Source organism: Electrophorus electricus, chromosome 4 (assembly GCF_041902795.1).
Source record: "Electrophorus electricus isolate QZ-2024a chromosome 4, ASM4190279v1, whole genome shotgun sequence".
Lineage (NCBI taxonomy): Eukaryota > Metazoa > Chordata > Actinopteri > Gymnotiformes > Gymnotidae > Electrophorus > Electrophorus electricus.
The window spans coordinates 4,687,501-4,705,000 of NC_137500.1; the positions used below are offsets into that span (position 1 = coordinate 4,687,501).

The 17,500-nt window shown below is 45.4% G+C and overlaps 1 protein-coding gene across 3 annotated transcripts in view; it reads left to right on the forward strand.

Moving 5' to 3' along the window:
• Positions 1–16,546, forward strand: part of trim44 (tripartite motif containing 44) — a 36,929-nt gene extending 20,383 nt beyond the window's left edge. For 2 of the 3 annotated variants that reach the window (XM_027029101.3, XM_027029102.3), the window contains exon 6: positions 15,540–16,546. In XM_027029101.3, the coding sequence (XP_026884902.2) occupies positions 15,540–15,621 (82 nt within the window). In that variant the 3' untranslated portion in view covers positions 15,622–16,546. The remainder of the gene's footprint in view (positions 1–15,539) is intronic. The other variant, XR_004775757.2, reaches the window with a different exon arrangement.
• Positions 16,547–17,500: the final 954 nt, after the last annotated feature.

Sequence of the window (17,500 nt, forward strand, 5' to 3'; positions counted from 1 at the left end):
TCCACCAATCCAGAGTCAGACAGACGGTGTACAAATGGAGGAAACCCGAGACCATTATTACCCACCCCAGGAGTGGTCGACCAGCAAAGATCACGTCAAGAGCAAGCCACGTAACAGCCCGCGAGGTCACAAAGGAACCGGCTCAAGTGCACGAAACGCCAAGCGTGCAAGTCGTTCTACCAAAAAATGTTTAAAGGAGAAAGAAGTTTTTGGAATAGCCATGTCAAAGCCCTGACCTGAATCCAATAGAAATGTTGTGGAAGGACCAGATGCGAACAGTTTATGGGAGGAAACCCACCGTAAGGGAGTTGCTGTTTTGTCTACAGGATTGGGCTAAAATTCTCTTCAAGCCAATAATGTTTAGTGGAGCACTGCTGCACAATGGGGTCATACCAGACACTAAGAGCAAAGGTTCACATATTTTTGCAACTCGCAGATATGTAATACTGGACCATTTTCCTCAATAAACAAAAGACGAAGTCTAATATTTTTTTGTCTCACTTGTTTGATTTGGTTCTCTTTATCCATTCTTAGGACTTCTGTGACAACCTTTAGGTCAAATTTATGCAGAAATATAGACACTTCTAAAGGGTTCACAGACTTTCAAGCTCCACTGTATATGTTTAATGCTTGCACACTTTATAGATGCTCTTTTTTTCCTTGGTCAATTTTGTTATACTTTGTGTGCAGTATTATTTTTATGTGCACTGTTAAAGTGGCTAGAAGCATGTCACTATGGTGCCATAAGGTGTGTATCGACATTCCCATCTCATAGTTTGCCAGCATTAATAACTCATCTCATCTAATCTAAGAGAGCGTTACCATAGCCACTCACTCTGTCTTGAAGCAGTGTTTAAAAGCTCAGTTTTGGCAGTATCGCAGTGCTCTCTCTCTCGCTCTCGCTCTCTCGCGCTCTCTCTCTCTCCCTCCAGCCTCCATCTGCCAAGAGCCAGCAAGTTGTGTACAGAGCACAGAGTGAGAGCTTCAGCTGGGGCGTGAAGTCTGGATAGAAGCAGGGAATGGGCGCTAACCAAGGAGCAGCTTGCCTTGACCCCTTATTTGCTGGTTGCTAAGTAGTCCATTCATCATTAGCTGCGTTAGTGCTTCAGGTGAAGTCCAGTCCTGAGCAGATGTAGCTTTGGAGACTACAGCAAAATTAGCAGTCTATCCGCTTTTACTATTTAATATGAGTTTGAGTAAAATTAACATTTTTGTTTTATTCCATAAGATGCTAACTATATTTCTCCAAATTGCAAATAGAAATAGTCATTTGGAGCATTTATTTGCAGAAAATTGACAGCTAGTCAATTAATTTTTAAAAATGCAGAATTTCAATAATCCAAAGAAAATGAATACACATTCATTTTCTTAACACTATGTTAAAATAATGTTTTAACATATGAAGAGTTCAGAAATCAATATTTAGTGGAGTAAGCCTGATTTTCAGTTACAGCATTCATGCCTTTTGGCATGCTCTCTACCAGTCTTCCACAGCACTGCTGTTACGTTGCAGATTCTAGCCGCATCAGTTACTTCAGGAACTTTGCAGTAAACAACGGCAACATGTAGATTCGTGAAGAAGTAGTTTACTTGCAAATACAGTTGGCCAATGGAGAGAACAGTAGCGGCATATAAGGACACGCTGTGTCAATCTCTAACTCTTTTACGCAGTTGTAAGTGGGGGTGCTGTGGATACGTGAGAAATGGGACCCCAGATCGTCTAGACAGTTGACGGTGATTCATTCGGTAGTGTGTCTTCCTGCCAAATGGTGGAATAAGATGACTGCTTGATTGTGAATAGAACAGGGAGAAATTCCGACTCTTAGTCCCGCGTTTTGGTGGAGAGACACTGTACTCAGCACAGTTGAAGTTACAGTGTGACTAGAGATCCTAGCTAATTTTGTATACAGCATATCCAGAGTATCTAATATATCTCATAATCATTTGAGAATATATTTTAATATGTCTGATACCTCAAAAAGCAAGACCTGCGACTGTGGCAAGGAAAAGCTCTAGACCTTATCTTACTCTCCCCATCCTTTATTGGATAGATTCAAAGTTTCATTTGAATACAGATTAAAAAAAGGAATACAAATTAAAAAAACAAGAAATCCCATTGGAAAAGCTAGAACCAGTCAGTCAAATGGATCATTGTTGTAGCTCTTTTACATATGACCGAATGGACATTTCAGCAATGACATCAGGATCTACTAATAGACAGCCAGTGGTAATAGAAGTACCAGCGGCTTAATGCAATAATGGGGTAATGGTGGAGATGTTGGGGGTCAGACAGGATTTGACAGAGGAATAAAGAATCTTTTAAAATTCTATGTATTAGAGTTGGCTCAGATTGCCATGCTCCCATTCAGTCAGGAAAACTCTTTAATTTCGTGTTGTGTGTTTAACATTGTTGAAGGAGTGAGGTTGAAAGAGCCCGACTTTGTGATGTTGCATGGTTATTGGTTTTGAGTCCTTTCAGGTGTGTGTGTCTCTTGCAGAAAAGCAGACCGCATGATACACACAGGGGAGTGGGGGAGGATAACTGCAGTATTTTCCTCAAGCATATCAGATGACTCCAAGGCCCATTATCCCAGTGGTCAGGAAAACCAAGCGCTTGTAGGTCCAGTGCAGAGTCAACATCTTCATTACTAGGTCCATCACTAGGTTTGAAAGGTTCCTCTCATGTTGGTTGACTTTTGGATCTTAGTTTGAATACCAGAAGCTTGAGACTAAAGGTAGTTAAGCATCAAATTCACCAATCAGACATGGCTTTCTCCCCACCACTCAGATAACCACTCTTAACATCTCAAAGGAAGCTAGCAGATGAGTTTTATACCTCAAACACAAGATTTCTTACCGCTTCTTGCCTTAATGTTACATGGACAAACAACCAGCCATATATGACCACCATAACGGCAAAACAACTAGACAACTAGAGGAACACCTAATGTCAAGTGTTTGGTTCAAGATTGTTGCTCCTTAGTATGGTTTAAGTGGCGTTACATGGGAAATAGCACACTCCCCACTAGGAGGGGCTGAGACATCCCTAAGAGCTGGAGCACATCATGCTTCTTTTTTATATAACTCCCTCTAATGTGTGTCTTGTCCGGTATTGATTGGTATGAAATTAACGTGGTGGGCCGTATCTTGGGATTATCCCCGTCAATAACCACATCACGTGCTGCTGTGCTACACCCAGACGGGAGCACTTCCACCTTAATGTGTAGATGTCTTATTACCGGGTCATTTTTCTTCCTGCTGCACTTTAATAATGGACATATGAAATCTGCTGGCAAACGTATTGTAGGTTGCACGGGTCTAGGTAGAGATCTTATTCTTAGGCAAGGCAAGGCATGTTTATTTGTATAGTGCCTTTTCATACACAGTGGCACTTCAAAAGTGCTTCACATAAGACAGAGAAGGATAATGGCTTATTACACCCTAAGCTCTGTCACCTCAGGAAGGTTTCTACCAGAAATAAAAACGAACAAGTTACAAATAGTTTATAAAAATAAATTTCAATATAGGTAATTTAAACAGAAAATGAACTAAGGTTTATTTAAATAAAGTGAAAAATGGCGATAATGTAATGGTTGAATGGAATTCAGATGCTCAAAGAATAAGGTGTTTGATATCGATTTACTTGGACAGAGACAATGGCAATATGTAATCAGAAAACAGGCAGAAGTCAGCGTCCGTACAGAGCTGTTAAAATGAGGCAAGGATTTGTTAATCAAAGTCAGGGACAAGCGCGCATTGTAAACAGAATAACAATGTACAGGCATCGTACTTAAAGGGCAAAAACAAACAAACATAATCCAAATAACAGGCGAAGTGAATAGCAGAATAGCAATGCCAAGAATGCAAAGTATGCATGCAAAGGCAGTACTTCGCAATGAAGAAGTATCACAGCCCTGCTTAAATACAGTACATTGATGAGAGTCCAGAGATACTGATCTCTGGTGGTTTCCCAAGGCATAATGGCACCTGGAGTTCTGATTGCTTGAGTAGGACAGCGTCCCTCCCCCACCTCTGAAGAGTAACCGCGATGACCACATTCCTCAGCCTGGACAGCAACAGCACATGGAAATCCAGAACGGTTTCACTGACTCCTGGAACATGAGCCAGACCGAGTCACCCAGGGATAGCCCCTCTGTCAAGGAGCAGGCTTCTCTGGATACCAGGGATGAAAATCCTCCTTCGACCCAGGGTCTAGGATGTCCCGCAACAGCATCCAGCACAGCTCGTCTGGGCCATAATCCTCCCAGTCGATGAGGTATTGCAGGACACCTCTGCGTTGACGGGAATCCAGTCTGGTGATGATCAGTATTCCGGAGATACCGATCTCCAGTTGAGTCCCGAGGCTTAATGGGAATTGGAGTTCTGATGGTTATAGTAGGTTAGTGTGCCAGATAAAAGTTAAATTAAAATAGTGTGTATGTAAATATAAAATATAATAAAAAAAAATACACTGCAAAAAAATCAAATTGTTGTGATAAAAGATAATGACAGAATAAATTAAGAATGAAGAGAAATAAAAATGCACAAAAATGCAGTGCTACCTGACCTGAGCGAACAGTGTTGAACCTGAGCCAGAACCCTGGCCCACAAAGAATGGTTTCGGTTAAAAACTTCTAGTGTTGGGGCTCTAATATCTGGTTCCATTTAGAAACAGCATAATGGCTAAACTCTGCCTGCCCGTTTCATAGCACTGCAGCATTTCAGATAGATGTTCTGGTCCTACACCATTAGTTAAGTGAATTATAGACCAGTAACGCATACTACAGAGCTGACTTTAAGGAATATCGGAATGGGGTGATGTGTTCTCATCTTTTGCTCCTAGTGAGAACTCCAGCAGCTACAGTGTGGATCCACTGAAGGTGTTTGCCTTTTTTGGGAGACCCTTTAGGAGGCCACTGCAATAATCAGCTCCGCTAGAGATAAAAGCCTTGGTGAGATTCTGTTGAAGTGGCTCCATCAGGAAATCTCTGATTTTGTTGATGTTCCTACGGTGAAAAAATGCTGCTGTAGTAACTGATTTGATGTGAATGCTAAAACTGAGATCAGAGTCTATTATTACTCCAAGATTACAAGATAGCTCTTTAGATTTGGGGGATTTTTAGTCCAAAAGCAGTTTGTTCCTCTCATTGCTGCTGTCAAATATAATAATCGCTGTATTCTCTTTTATTCAGCTGTGTAATGTTTTGGCCCATCCAGTTAGTGATGTGCTTCAGGCACTACAAAGAGAGCCGAGCGGACCATGGCTGTTTGGGGGAAAGGCTAAGTGTTGTCTGCATAGCTGCAGTAAGACGGCCCAAAGTTTCGAAAGGTTTGGGCAAGAGGAAGCATGTGCAAGTTAAGTACAAGCAGCTGAAGACTCGAACCCTGGGGCACTCCACAATTCACTGGCAATCTTTCAGAAACATAAGTAATCCCTGCCTTGCAGGTGTGAGCTGAACCATTTTAGCACTGTTCCTGAGGGTCCAACTCACTTCTCAAGCATGTCTATAAGAATATGGGCTGTGCTACCAAAAGATGTAGAGATTGCATAAAACGGATACCTTCCAAGAGTCTGTCTTTAAGTAAATGTCATTAATTACCTTAATTAGAGCAGCCTCGGTATTAGGAGTATGATTAAATACTGACTGAAATTTGTCTAGACAGCTATTTAAGGATAGAAAACCAGTGAGTTGCTTGAAAAATGATTCTCAGTGATTTTCCCAGTGAACTGTAAATAACTGCTTCACCGCTACAGTTTTTAGTGAGTTAGGGAAAAAACCCTGGAAGAATAAGGTGTTTAGTATCTGAAGTTTGTCGGCTGCTATTGAGGAGTGCGTTTTTTAAAGAAGGCATCAAGACTTGTTGGTATGGCGTCTGCTAGAGCATCATGAAATTGCACTAAAGGTCAGTCTAGGGTTACATCAGGCTACATGTAGCAAACTTGCAAACAATCAGAAATGTTAGAAATGTTGTCTCATCCAACATTGTATGTGCCTGGACCAGTCATGACCTAGAGGGCAACACAGATGACAATCTTGGCTGAATTGTTGTTTCCCTTGGACCTCTCGACCTCCCCTTGTCTTCCCAGCTTATTTACCACCATGGACCATGCACATCCATGTTTCAGCTTGGGAAGCCATATGTCTGAGTTGGGTTTTGGTACATGGTGCCTGTCTCAGCAACCTGATTAGCAGCTTTGCCCGTTAACCTGCCTATCTATTTAGTGAGGGGGTCTGTAACCTTAGTGTGTACCTTTCTATTAATCATTGCTAATGATTTTGCTGTAGCCTTGTGAAATATCTGTACCAGTCACACATTTTGTATTGAGGCGTCTGTGCTTGGCAGGATGCGCCTGTGTGGTTGATGGGCATGTGCAACTCCCTAAAGCAGAGCATGAGCCGGTGTCAGTGTTTGTTTGCCATGGCTTCACAAATTCCGCTAATACCTATAAATAAACCACTTCTGATTAGGTGTGGTCAGTAAGTCAATCAATAATTAGTTTACTGTCTCGTGTACCCATCACCCAACTGTGAGTCTGTTTCCCTTCAGTTAAAAGAAAAAAGGTTGCATGCTCCCCTCGTCAGTCTTTGCGAGGTTGTTTCACACACCGGTGATGTGCCAGTGATGGCGTTCTCCTCCAGAGGATGTGTGCAGGGGAGTGGTAGCACTTTAATACTGTTGTGTGTTCCAAAATGAGCATTTATACCTTCCCTACTAGGCTCATCTGGCGGCTGACAGTGTGCCTACTAGAATAGTAAGCACACAGGGAGGAATCTGAACACCAACAACTTGCAACTTTATTAAGGGTACAAAACATGCCCTTAACCCCCGTGTCTCTGTTTATGCTCCAGGATTGCTTTCAAATGAACTCCATTCTGCATTCAGTGTGAATGGCGGGAGATTATTATCCAGACACTGCAGAACTACTTATGAATCTGTAACTCATGATTTCTAGAAGAGATGGGCATCTGTGTATTGGGCAATATGTCACACCATCTCAGGGAGACCTGCTAGAAAACCTGCTCGAGCTTCATGAAATAGGGTCGGCAAGTTGCGGAATCCCTGACTTATGTGCTTTGCTTGTTCTCTACAATAAAAGCAAACCAGAACTAGCTGTCTTGTGTGACCGGAACAGACCAGTACTCACTGCATACGTCTAAGGCTGAGAATACAGAGTGTTTGCTATAGTGCATGGGTGTGGTAGATAGGGCAGTGCTCAAATCTGCAGCTAGAAGTGACCATTTCTCAGCATGTAGATAAATGTTCTGTACAGTGAGAGCAGGAATTGCCAATCTGCCAACATGTCTATACCTTTAATAGTCCCCTCTATCTGTTAATCCAAAAGTACTCCTGGAAATTTTAACTGTGAACTTTAGAGCTGCATATCTAAATTCACAACACAGTATTGCCAGATAAAATATGTCCATCAGTAGAATATATAGAATAAAATGAAAATGCAGGACAAAGTGCTATCACCTATAGTTGTATGTACACAATGTTTTGTCTAGTGTAGTTGCAAAAGGTACCACTTACATTGCAGAAAATGCCACAATGACTACAGTAAATGTATGGAAAGATGGAGTTCTAATGTATTAATTGGATGAATTGACACATTTCCCTCCACACCATGGAGTGCTTAGGCCCTCACCTCAGTGAAAAATGGCTCTGCCACTCTGGACTTTTCCTAGTGGTCTTAGTTGGCACTATAAAACCCTGCCCAAGGACTTTTCCTAGTGGTCTTAGTTGGCACTATAATACCCTGCCCAAGGACTTTTCCTAGTGGTCTTAGTTGGCACTATAATACCCTGCCCAAGGACTTTTCCTAGTGGTCTTAGTTGGCACTATAAAACCCTGCCCAAGGACTTTTCCTAGTGGCCACACCTGGCAATGTAACTCTCCTTCAGCTACTACTAGCCTACACTTTCCACAACAGCGGTACTTGTATTATGCTATGAGCAAACTTTGCTTTCTGTTTTAAGCCATCACTCCACAGTGATCATATTAGCCTGTACTAACAGCTAGCCCCCACCGCAGCCTCTTACTACAGTAGCCATGATCAAATGCAACATTACCGTTTCCTCCCACACAAATTCCCAACCTACAGGCACCCATTAGCCCTCTAGACGAGTCCCTGACTGCACAACCCTCCCTTTTCCTCACAGCACAGCCGGACCCTGACTGCACAGTCTCTTAACTACACCTTTACCGCAGCACAACTACAGCAGTACGCGCTTACGTAGACAACCCACTAGACCGCAGTTGACTAATTGCACAGTTATTCATTTAACAGTCTAACAATCGCAGTCTAACAATGACAATGCAAAACTGCTAACCTTTACAAATAACCAAGCATCACCGCAATCCTCACAGCAAACCGCAAGTTTGCTGTGTAGCAAATCCTATTAGCCATCACCACATGTCAGTCGAAACTGAAACACTCACTTTTTTTTTTTTTTTTTTTACTTCTCCTTGGTCCAAGGTAGGGTGTACATGCTCCTGGCTGGCTTGCCAACTGCTGTACTGATGCAGTTGATGGAGCTTCATTAGAAACTTGGCAGTGTCTCTTAACACCAGTTAAATAAGACTTGGTTCAGGTGGTCTCCTAATCCGTATCTCATTAAGTAGAATGAGGTGTGCCTGTGTTGTAATGCAACATACACTGAAATGGAATGGCTGCCATACACGTACAGATGCAATGTTACAGTGATCTCTTAATTTTTTTCCCAGAGCTGTATATATATATATCTGAAAAACATTCCAGAGAGTAACTGCAGCGTACTGTAGTAAAAAAATGTAGAGGTAGTAAAAATCACATTGAAGTACACAAGATTTCCAGAGGAACAGGATGTTTGGGACAGAAGCCCTTCATCATCTGTGCAAGCGAAGTGCTTGGTATGAGCGAGTGGTGGAGAGTGGGGAGGCAGTTATCTTTCAGCACCATGGCCTGCGAAACATGTGGCACCATGACGAGCCGAGCAGAATTGCCTCGGCTTTTTGTTTCGGTGGAAGTGAAGCAGCGTTGGGATTCTGTTATCCCTTGATTTGATTTGTGTCTGCCGCTTCCTCCCTCCCCCTGAGGGCCGCGTTCGAGCCGCGCGCTTTCAGCCCGAGGTGTCATTAAGGAGCGAGTCACAGAGACCTGCATACCTACAGTCCGCTTCTCCAGACTAGAGGCCCCGAGCTGGAACAGCCCCACGCCTGCCAATGGGCATAAGGGCTATCCAAGGCGCAGGCTGACGCAGCTCCGCCCAGGTGGGCTTCACGGTCGTTTGCAGGCAACGTGCTTTGCGTAACATGAGTTACACAAGCAGAATAGTGACTGTACACACAAGCAGCCACCTGATTTATTGAAAGTAGCTGGAACTCACAGGCACACAGTTGTTGCCGCACATTAACGCGTAGTTTATGCATGCACATACACACTCAGCGCTGCTGGGGGGCTGGAGCGTAATAAAAGACAAGGAATCAGGTTATCAACTCTCTCCCTCCCTCTCTCTCCTACTCTTGCATGTGCTATCTCATTTTTCTCTCTCACTTTCTCTCAAATTTTGTCATCATCTCTAGCTCTCATTTTCTCTCTCTCTCTCCCTCTCTGTGTGTTTCTGTTTGAAGTGTCCATGTTGAGAGGCAGCTCATCAGCGCTGGATCACTCCCACACTTCTCACACATGGTCCACCCTCAACAACACACTCTCTCGCTCACACGCTCTCGTGTGCTCACAAAGAACGGCTACGTCATGCGCACTGGGTCACACACAGACGCAAATGCCTACAGGCATACGAGTATTTACATAAGTGAGCAGATCCAGGCTTCCTGTAAAGGAGCAGGAATGTAAACACGGAGGTGCTGTAGAGAGACGGTTTACAGGAGGTTTCGGAGGAGGGTCACCGGTCAGCTCAGAGGCGGTGACTACAGACACTGCCATAACTGCATGCTGAACTGGGGGGAGTGGCCTGAGCGTTGTCATGGACACGCTTAATTCATCAGTCCGGCAGCACCATCGCAACAGAAATGTGCAGGATGTCTGAGCGCCGGGTACTTCACACCTGACCAACAGCATTCGCACCCTCAGAAGGGGCGCACACACACACACACTCACACACACACACACACACACACACACATAGAACCAAGAGACTGCTCACAGGCAGGCAGCATTTAATTACAGAAGTCCTTTGCAGGAAAGACTGAGACAGGGAGAGAGTGAGAGTGCTTTAACATGCAGTGTCCTACTCACAGACGTTTTACTCTCTCCATCCTTCACATTTTCCTCTTGTATAGTTAACTGTGACTTTATTGTGACTTTATTGTTATAGTCTCCTTCTCTCCCTCCCTCTCTCTCCCTCCCTCCCTCTCCCTCTCCCTCCCTCTCTCTCTCTCATTCCCCCTTTTCCTACTTGTATCTGTGTTTTGTTTTTTTTAAGTCAAGTATAACATGGAAGTTTTCTTTTTTCTTTTTTTTGTCTTTTATCTTTTTTTCCCCCTCTGCCATTATTTCTCTGCTTTGGACTCAATGTCTGGCTTGCCATGTGAACGGCGTGGGACTGACTGTGGGCAGTGTATGCAATCCCCCCCCCCTAAAAAAAAACAGGCGGTTTGGCTGCCGTGTTGGTGTTTGACGACGCGTAACACCGAGGAATAGTACCTCCAGGATTTTTGTTGGCTTTTATGACCAACGTTTTAAAAGATGCATTAGTGCGCATAAAGGTTTATTAGTCAGGCAGACCGTCAGATGCTTACTGTAAGCTGGACTGGAGTGCCTGAACCACACAGCCTGGAGTGTTCGCCTGCTTTAGTGCTCTCCGAATCCCACGGAGTTCTCCCTGTTCCTTCTGTTTACAACAGCCAGAAACGTTTAGATTACACAGTGCGCAGCAGAAGACTTCCTTGACAGTCCCTACTGTCTTGGTTGGTTCTTTTAGTACTAGATTTAGTAATTTGGTGAATGAGCAGCCCTACCTACTCAGGTAAACCATAAGTACAGCCACACCGTGTGGATATAGAAACAGACATGAATGCTCGTGCTAAATCAGTTCACCAGTATAGGTCATTTCTCCTCATGCCGTAAGCTCTATCCTTGAGGACTGCCAAATGGTTCCGATGCGCAGCCGCTGAGTTCATGTCCAAGTTTGATTACCTGACTCAGAAATGCTCGGAGATGGAGAAAGCAAAAAATGCTTGCAGAAATGTACGCGCACTAACCGGGGATGTCGGGTGTTGAACACCTCAGCGTTATGCAAAGTTCTCGCTCTTTTGCATACGCAGATTCTCCCTGGTGCGGGCTGGGGGAGGCCTGTGGTGCTCTCCTAGTTGCTGAGGAGCGAAATGCAGCGTTTCTGAGCCGTAGTCATTTGGATGCATTTCAAGGCCGATACTAAAGGAGAAGACTGAGGTTTGTTCTCTCCTCAGCAACAGTGTCAGACCAAACTAGCATGAGATTTAAATGGCTTTGCTTCCAAAGCCCCGTAAGCTGGTGTACATTTTTATTAAACTATTACTTGGCCTCGGAGTCGCTTCTAAATGATTATAAAAGCGTATATTAATGAATGGCCTACTGTAGACTGCCAATACAGCAGTAAAGTTGGAAAAATAACGGCTCTCTCACTTTGATAGTAACTTTTGCGATATCCAGTCAGCGAGGTGATTCCCAGCAGAGAAGCCCTTCACAGACCCCACCAGGCTCCGACCTCCCTTTGATTTGACTGTTAGACACTTGACTTGCTCCCGCATTCCACCTTACAGGACAGCACGACTAATTACGATCCCCCTTTTCAGCTGTATGACATTATCTGTGCAGAACTGAACATGGGTGAGACAATGATGTCTGCAAGACACAATCCACACTTTCAATCACGCCGGCGGAGTCTTGTCTCGCACTCTCTCCCATGTTCCCCTCTCCTTGCCCTGCGCTTTCGGATATCCATTAAAGCGTAATTGCTGACTAATTGGACTTTAATGACTCCGGAGGAACTGGGAGCGAAAGCTCGGCTCCCCGGTGGCGCCGTAATTGTTTATCACCCCACCCGTCTCCGCGACATCCAGCCTTTAGGGGGAGTCACGGCTCCGCCCACGTGACCCGCAAAGCCACGCCTCCCCAGCACCCGTCCGGCAACACCCTTGTTCCGGCAAGCTACGTTTGGCCCACTTTTCCCTTTCACACTTTAATTAATGAGCTATTCATTATCGGGTCCCTACACAGGCAGGAGGACTCACTCTGAAATTGATTCCTCGATTACCCCAGTGGCAACAACAGTGATTGTAAACTTGTTAAATGAGCCTCTGCAAGATTGACTGCTTAGGGCTTTGGCATTATCTGAATTGCTTTTTCAGTCATTTCTTTAAACGAGTCTTGCCGGAGCGGCAGCCGCGCGCCTGGCCTGGGAACGATGTGGCAGTGATGTCAGGGCAGAAGCGCGACGTAGCGGCTCCACGCCGAGTCTGAGCTGACGGGGATGTGCTGGTGATTTATTCCGACACACACAGTACGGGTTGGTCAACCTTTGGGAGAATACCGGATAACTAACTTGGCACGGGAGATGGAGAGTGTTGGGTAACCATGGTGCGAACCATTTGCCCAGGCTCTTCGGGTCTGCCTTGTGGCTTTGGACGAAGTAGCAGTGGGGAATTTGGTGAACAAGTACCTTGAATTCTTTTGGCAAGAGCACTTTTTTTTTTCTCTCTCTCTCTTTCTTTTGGCTTGTTCTCAGTTCGGTCACTGTCTTGCCCGTTTCTGGGTTTGTTTCATCATGGTTAATTGCTAGCGAGGGACACACAAAGAATTATGTCAGCAAGAGCAGGCTTAAGGTTTGATGGAAGCATGCATAGATATGGAGCCTCAAGTTTTACAGTTTCATTAGTCTTTCACTGCCTCCCTCTGTGTGTGTCTGTAGCCCTGTGGCGTGTGGGATGGTGGGGGGGGGGGGTGAATTCTCACTCCTGTTTTAATAGTTGTGCTGGCCTGAGAGGGACTGGACAAAAACAAACAGCATTGAACAAGATGAATGCGGTTGCGTTGGGGAAGATACTGTGACCGTAGTTGATCCAGTGACCTGGGACACTGACTAGCACGAGTGTGTTATGGCCACGTCCATTTGTGCAGTGCTGCCCTGCAGGCTATACTACACACACCCAACGGCGGGAGCCTTCAACTGGAGACACTAGGTTGGAGTCAAACTGTCTTCCTCTCTCCTCTTCCAACGCTAGATAACTGCAACCAATTATTTTCGCTTGCCATGCACTTTAGATTACACCGGCCTTGCCGAATGCATTTCCTCACTATGCAAAGCACTTCCTTAGCTTTTGTTCCTTGCCTCTCTCTCTCTCTCTCTCTCTCTCTCTCTCTCTCTCTCTCTCTCTCTCCTGCGAGCATTCCTTGTCTAAATTTCTCAGCATCAGAATAAGCATTAGGGTCTGGGGAATGCTCTGGGCTATCCAGCTGCAGTAATGCAATAAATGAAATCTCCATTACATACCTCCAGTGAAAGCCTGTCGGACAAACGAAGGAGGAGACGCCCGGCAATGCACATCACAGAGAGAGAACCCTATAGGACAGCAGCCAATTAGGCCAATCGGCATGCTGAGTCAGATATGTCAAATTACCCATCATGCCTTGAGTGGCCCCTCCACTTGAGACCTCTGTGGCAGCCTGGAAGAGACCCCTTAGCGCTTGTTTTGCCTTCTGTCTCTCGCTTGGTCTCAAGCTTGGCTCATTAGCGGCTCCTGACTAGATCTCTCACTCTTTCCTCCTCTACCCCAGGCTCTCCTGACCTCTGCGTCCCTGAGCTGTTTGCAGTGATAATTCATCTCCTAGAGGCTACAAATTTACGCTCATTAAGGAGAGAGAGAACGAGAGAGAGGGAGAGAAAACTTTAAAACGTCAGTAGGAAAGCTAGTGTAGGGGTGTCTCCTCAGAGATCAATAGCCATTAGGCATGTTTCCTCATTAGGGTCCAGCCGTCTGCACTGATGCGAGACCTGTTAGCACTACTCCACCACAGGCCGATCCATCAGACGAGAAATCAAGACACTCATCTATGATCAGCTATAGGCTGTTACCCTGGAGCACACCCAGCCACACATGCACTTACAGAGCAGAGCCTATTGCAAAGACTTAAATGAAGCTGTGAGACCACCACCTTCAAATCCAGTCTGGGAAAGAGGATTCCTCCCTTCATAGGAGAGGAGAAATGGCAGGAAGAAAGAAGGGAGAGGGAAGGAGAAGGGCAGAAGCTCACATTTTACCAGCTCTGGGTGGCCTCTTTTGGCAAGGCCAGACGTAGTTGAGTAATAAGGGCTTCTCACGGAATATTCCTCTTTAACCTTGTGATTAGAAATTAACCTCTGCCTCCGAGGAACCTGTTCTCCTCCGATGAGAGCACCTAGATGAACTGTCCATCATGCTCCGTTACCATGACACCGTATCCTAATTGGTCCCTTCATTGAAATCAGCCAGTCAGAGGAGGTCTCCTGTCTTTTGGGGCTTTGCCATCTGGACCAGGAGGCGGGGGAGTGACTGGCCTTCATCATTAATGCAATGAATACATTACAGCCCATGATGGAGTCCTGCATGCAAAAAAGATGATTTTGGCCCATTTCTGACCCAGACTCTGTTCAGTCGGTCTCTCTCTGGAGACTGTATGAAACAACTGCTTTCAGTCTCTTTCACTTACGCATGCACGCGTGCGCACACACACACACACACACGGAGGAGCATCTTCTTCACTTGTATGTGGAACGATCCTGATGAAGACTGACACTTCCTACTTTAAAACATCATCCATATTTATTTCACCCTGGTTCCACATGCTGTGCGGAAGGGCTCTCTCTTTGCATTTCACATCTGGAGATTATGAATAGCGTTGGTTCACTCAGCACTTCAGCACCACACTGGATCCTGAATGGGGAAAGAGGTGCCATGCGTGTGCATTAAGATCCTGCAGCAGCTAGATATCGTAAACATCAGCAGAACATCAACAGACGCATCCAGGCAACAGCGCCATGAGCGGAGTTAAAATATTTTTCTGATGTACCTAACCGCTTGAGACAAATAAAGGGTTGAGACAAATAAAGGGTTGCCAGATTGAGACAAATAAAGGGTTGCCAAAGTTTACTTTTGATTAATGAGTCACTGTCTTTATTTTACACATCCAAAACCAGACAAAGCCTTCATGTGCCCTCCTCTTTAAATAGTTGGGCTGGATGATGGGAGCACCATGCTCATCAAAGGCAATCATACATTCACATTAGTCACAAGCAAAACAACGCCATGCATATTCATCACGTCATTTTGAAAACAAACAATACAGCATGGAGGCTTGGGTTGCCACAGTCTGTTTACACACAAGCCTGTTGTCATTTTCCCACTCTGTAACGACATGCTGGAGGGAGCATGTGAGGCTCCAGCTGTGGCGAAGCTGTGGAGACCACGGCCCAGGCAGACTGGGCAGAGACAGCAGGCAGTGTGAGGGTGCAGCGTTTCACTCGGAACAAGCAAGTTTTACATGTTTAGATTAAAGTTTTTCCTCTGTCTTTACTCCACAGGTTACCTGACCACCGGCGAGGCCCTCAGGACCCTCCAGACTACGACGACGGAGGAGATTCGTTCATGGGACACGCCCCATGACACCACCTGCCTTATGGTCAGATTCTGGGTTGCTGCAGTGGTGTGCCTCTCTCTGTCTCTGTTGGAAGTACGTCACCTGTATATTTTTTGCTACCTTGGATTGCTGCATTTTCTATTAAATCCAAACTGATTGACTTTTCCTGAGGAAGATAATGAAACAAAGTGTTTGATTGCAATCAGGGCCAGCCTTCATCCCTAATCAGTGGCTTGCCTGAGGAAAGAAGAGGATGAAGGATCTGAACTGCATACAAAATACTGAATCAAATTTGACTTCACTTGTCTGCCAAGTCTTAATGATAGCGTTGGACCTATGAAATATGAATTGACCTTGACTTCGAGAACTTCTTTGACAAACTCTTTCGCCAGATTATCCAAGTATGATCCGTTCTCTTAACGCGAGGCTTGGAGAATGAGAATATTCCTGGTTGATGTCTTGTTGCTAATGCTGTTGTTGGTGATGATTTTGTAGTGTAAAAACGCACACTTGCCTTAAAGCGGGACACTGAATGGAGAGATTTGTGGGGTGATGGGCTGTACGCACTTCTCGTCATGGTTCACCGTCTTCGCTCTCTGCTTTCGCACCTACTGAAGAGGACACGTCTTGGCATATGATTGTCCTAATCAGAATTGTAACAATTGAGGAGAAATGTTCCTTTATAGTGTCTTAACTTGGACAAGAATGTCTCACCTGTGTAAATATATGATAACAATAAGCCCAAAGGAGAAGGCCTTCTGGCCTGTACCTGTACCAGTAAAGCTGCGTAGATAAATGCAGCTCAGGTTTCTCCAGTGCCGAGTGTTCTCACTGCTCTTTGTATGCCCTCCGCGGTATTAATCAAAAAAAAGTCACATCTTTTCTCGTTTGGCGCATCAGAAAAAATTCGACTTTTTTTTTTTTTTTTTTTTTTTTTTTTTTTTTTTAAAACGCGCCGAAAATCAGGCCAAACGCAGCCGCTTCTGTGACCCCTGCTGTTTCTGCACAGACTTGGTGAAATAAGAGGCAATGAACTAACAATAAAGTGATACTGCCAAAAAAAAAGCTCTTACTTTACTGAAAGAATTTAACAGAAAGCCGGACACGATTCCCCCCGGAGTCTTCCGTGCACTTCTCTGATGTCAGATGGAATCATGGCAAGGGCTGCAGACCAAAGGCTGATGGGGAAGAGCTGATTACAGCAGCATATCAGCCATGAACCCCAGGAGGCGTCATCCTAACTCACTCACAGCCCGTGTGGCACACGCCGCAGGGTCTGGGGAGGGGCCCCCGCAATGAAGCAGCCCACGGTTGGCTGCGAGTCTTGTTCTTAAGAGACGAGTCTTTATTTTGATGTAGATAGAGGCGCACGCCCTTCACGGCCATGCTGGGTCTGGGCCGTGCGTCATTGCTGTGGTCTGCTGCTGCCACTGCGCACTAAGCTGTGGGTGTGGGAAGGTTTGTCCAGCCCACAGACATGAGGGGGGGGTGGACGTGAGCTTAGGAGCCCCCCCCCCCGAAATAATGGGTCCCCCCCCCTCCCCGCTCACACAGAGACCCTCTCTCCTTTTGTCTTTTGATCCTTTGTACCAAAATTGATTTTGGCCTCAGCGGATGTGCAAGGCGAGAGAGGATAGAGGCTGGTCCCAGCTCACAGCGAGTGTGCCATTGTCCAAGAAAACAGCCATCATAAATGTCCACAGCATCAAAGCAGAAGCAGCAAATCTGCCAGGAAACACTGGGCCATTTGTCTGTACAAGAGGGAGAAAAGAAAATGGAGGACAGCCTGATCAGACTGGGAACAGACTGGATATAATCGATCACGCCTGCTTCCCAGGCTGCTTGCCACCTGTCAGCCATTGGCCCACACACAGGCCGGCTCTTCTGGCCCAGGACTGAACGGTT